This window comes from Nematolebias whitei, chromosome 11, assembly GCF_014905685.2.
Source record: "Nematolebias whitei isolate Nwh7 chromosome 11, NemWhi1, whole genome shotgun sequence".
Taxonomy (NCBI): Eukaryota; Metazoa; Chordata; class Actinopteri; order Cyprinodontiformes; family Rivulidae; genus Nematolebias; species Nematolebias whitei.
This window is the reverse complement of record NC_056508.1, coordinates 48115178-48118730: the sequence shown is the minus strand read 5'-3', so window position 1 is coordinate 48118730 and position 3553 is coordinate 48115178. Positions and strand designations below refer to the sequence as shown.

General features: G+C 47.8%; 1 protein-coding gene across 1 annotated transcript in view; it reads left to right on the top strand.

The window, feature by feature from the left end:
- The window catches only part of LOC119417382 (suppressor of tumorigenicity 14 protein homolog), a 32273-nt gene that overhangs the window by 10034 nt on the left and 18686 nt on the right, over nucleotides 1–3553 (top strand). The window contains exons 3-7 of the mRNA XM_037684585.1: nucleotides 751–881; nucleotides 979–1049; nucleotides 1122–1306; nucleotides 2257–2292; nucleotides 2740–2968. Of these exons, the coding sequence (XP_037540513.1) occupies nucleotides 751–881; nucleotides 979–1049; nucleotides 1122–1306; nucleotides 2257–2292; nucleotides 2740–2968 (652 nt within the window). The remainder of the gene's footprint in view (nucleotides 1–750; nucleotides 882–978; nucleotides 1050–1121; nucleotides 1307–2256; nucleotides 2293–2739; nucleotides 2969–3553) is intronic.

The following is a 3553-nucleotide window of genomic DNA, read 5'->3' as shown; positions in this document are numbered from 1 at the left end:
CTGGACAATGGTTGGATGTGGTTGGATGGTGTTTGGATGATGGTTAGTTGGTTTGTTGGATGGTGGCTGGACTATGGTTGGATGTAGTTGGATGGTGTTTGGATGATGGTTAGTTTGTGGTTGGATGGTGGCTGGACTATGGTTGGATGTGGTTGGATGGTGTTTGGATGGTGGTTGAATGATGGTTGGATGATGGTTGGTTGGTGGCTGGATGGTAGACTGTTTCCTCGTGTGCCACTGAAACTCTTGATCTCCTCATCCTGATGCTGCTCAATAATCCAGGTAGAAAAATCCAAAAAAGTTCAATCTGGTCCTCTGGACATTCAAAAAACAAAACAAAGTAAAAAAAAAAATGTAGAAACATTTCATCTTTCATCCAAACGACTTCTTCAGTCTGAGGTGCTGTATTCAGCTCAGTCTCTTAAATAGCACCTTCTCAGAGTGGATCAACCAGTTTGCTGCTGACAACCAGAACCAGCTGCTCACATGCTCAAGAAGGACCATCAGCCTAATCATGAGGATCTTCAGGATCTTGATCTCCTCCTCTTTTCTCTGGTTTTTGTGGGTTTTGGCCCAGACGGTCACTAAACGTCGGTGGACTGTTCCAGAACCTCATTTTGTGTTGGCACTGCTTGACGACATCGAAGACGTGTTTACTTTTTGAGCTTCTGACAGAACTTCAGGACCGGCTTCAGGACATGCGTTGATGTTTTTCTGATCAGTTCGATAAAGTTTTATTTTCTTCTTCAGTGCGCAGAAACGTCAAAGTGACACGGCTCTACATCGGCTCCATGGGGATCAGCGACCAGAAGTTTCTGAAAGCGTACGAAGACCCCCACAGCCCAGAGTTCCAGAGCCTGGCAGGTCAGGTGGGCCAGCAGGTGAGCCCTCACAGCCCCAGAGCATCATGGGAGTTTCACACAGTAGGCAACACCATTGGTTGTGCTGGAGATTGATCTGGACCTTTTTGTCTTCCAGCTGAAGCTGATTTATTCGGCCAACTCCGTGTTGTCCAAATACTTGAAGAGCTCCAGCGTCCAGGCGTTCAGGTACACCGTCACCCCTCGCTGAGAGGACCTGTCACCTTCTGAACCCCTGATGACTGTCCTGTGCTCCTGCAGTGAAGGCGACTCTGGCGTTGTGGCGTATTACCAGTCAGAGTTTGAGCTTCCCGCCCCCCAGCAGAACTCTCTGAATGAAGCCATTCGTTCTCTGGAGGAACCTGCAGAAACCCAGATGGGTCGGCACGGACGGCTGCTGCTGAGACCAACCGACGCTCTGAACGTCAACGGAGTCACGTCTGGAGGTTTGTCAGGGTTTAAACCTGGGACAAAGGAAGTCCACCAGGGTGTCAGGATGTAAGAAAACTGATCCAGTCTTTACCCGGTTCTAAAACGATCCAACCTCGTGAACAAAAACCACAGGTTCCTTCAAATTCTTCATGAAATAGAACCTAAAACTGGTTCCAGACCTGATCCAGCAGATGTAGAACCTCCTTTCAGTTGTGGTTCTCTGTAGGACTTCATCAGTATGTCTCCTGGTTGTGGACGGGTTCTGGCCCACTCCTCTGTCCATCGTTGTTTCAGTTCCTTGAGGTTTCTGCTCCTCTCTCTGAAGGTCCACCACAGTCTGCTGGAGTCCTGGAAATGATGCAGCCCTAAACCATCTTCAGTTTTTAAAGTAGCAATGTGTGGGGATTTTAAAATTTACAGGTTGTAATTGAATTCCATACATATCTTCCCATGGTTACCTGCAGGGCCTTCCTGAAGGCTCAGAGCCCTGCGTTTTGGCCCCGCCCACTCTCCGTCAGCATTCTTATTGGTTAAAGTTTCTGTCAGTTATCAAATCAACTTCTCCTGCAAAGCCTCCGATAAGCTCAGCCTTCTCTGCTGACACTGAAGTCCTGACCAATCAAAGCTTCTTCAGTTTCCGCTGGAGACACAAATTTAACACGATCTGATTGGATAATGGATTTTCAGACATTTAAAACATTTTCAGCTGCAAATAGTTTACAGAAATAAGAGAGATGAACAAAAAGTAAGACGAGCTACACAGAGAATACATATTTTGTATAAAAAATGATCAGCCTTTCAGCGTACGATTTCATGTGATGTTTGGCCTTCTCTGAAGGCGTTGAATGCCCAAGAGTTCCCCCGATGGACACACAGCAGCAAACGGACCCAGTTTTGGTTCCGTTCTGAAGTTCTGCTGCAGATTTCTGTGATTTGGACGGTTTTATTTTTGTGTGTTTTTCAGCTCTGGATTCACGACTGAGCAGAACCTCGGTGTCTGGTGAGTTCTGAATTCATCTACCCCAAATAAAGTCGTCAGAACTGAAAGCTGCACCTTAAGTGGACCAGACTGTGACCTGCATCAGAACCCCGAGTGGTGCCAGTCCACTGAACAGAACCTTCTACTTGGGGCGGCTGTGGCTGAGTGGTTAGAGCAGTCGTCCTCCAATGCAAGAGTTGGGGGTTCGAATCCACTAGCAGTCGAATTGTCCCTGGGCAAGACACTGAACCCCTCGTTGCCTCCGATATGTGTCCCATCAGTGTATGAATGTGATCTAGAGCTCTGATTAGTCTCTTTAGAATGATTTGTTCAATTAGCTTTGTAGAGATCTAGTATAGAGCTGTATGAATGGGAAAATGAGGCATAGATTGTTGTAAAGCGCTTTGAGTGTCTTGATAAGATAGAAAGGTGCTATATAAGTACAGTCCATTTACCATTTACTTGCAGAGAAGGAGCCCATCAACGTCCACGTCCGGGAGCAGGGACAGATCAGTTCTCCGGGGTTTCCTCATACTTCATATCCTCCAAACTTCTACCAGAAGTGGAGGCTTCGGGCCGACCCGGGACACCGGGTCCGGCTCGACTTCCACACTTTGATCCTGGAGGAGGACTGTCAGCGAGATTTCATCAAGATCTACGACTCCCTGGTTCCGATCGAGCCTCGAGCTCTGACAGAGTGAGACTCAACTTCCTGTTTGGTTTCTGTCACTGTGGACCAGACCGAGACTTCAGAACCATGATGGGGTCTGAAGGACGAACTGGTCCTTCGATCCGGGCTCAGGTTGGTTACTGTGTGGATGGTGTGAGGACCTCACCTGGACAGGTGGAGCTGATGACATCACTGATGGGTGCGGTCAGACAGGTTGGGTCAGTTCAACAAGAAGCAGCTGCAGATGGGAAAAGCTGCGACCGAGATGAGAAGACAGAACAGTTTTAGTGTCCTCCTCATGGGACAGACATGGACCTGAAGGGACACTGCTGGAGATCAGACAGACGCCTGACGGCTTTTAAAAAAGATAAATTATTTAATTTCACAACAAAACGAAAAGATCAGAGCCAAACTACAAGTCCTTATCCGTCCCTGCATGTCCTTATCTGTCCCTGCATGTTCTTATCTGTCCCTGCATGTCCTTATCTGTCCCTGAATGTCCTTATCCGTCCCTGCATGTCCTTTTCCATCCCTGCATGTCCTTATCCGTCCTTGCAAGTCCTTATTTGTCCCTGCATGTCCTTGTCTGTCCCTGCATGTCCTTATCTGTCC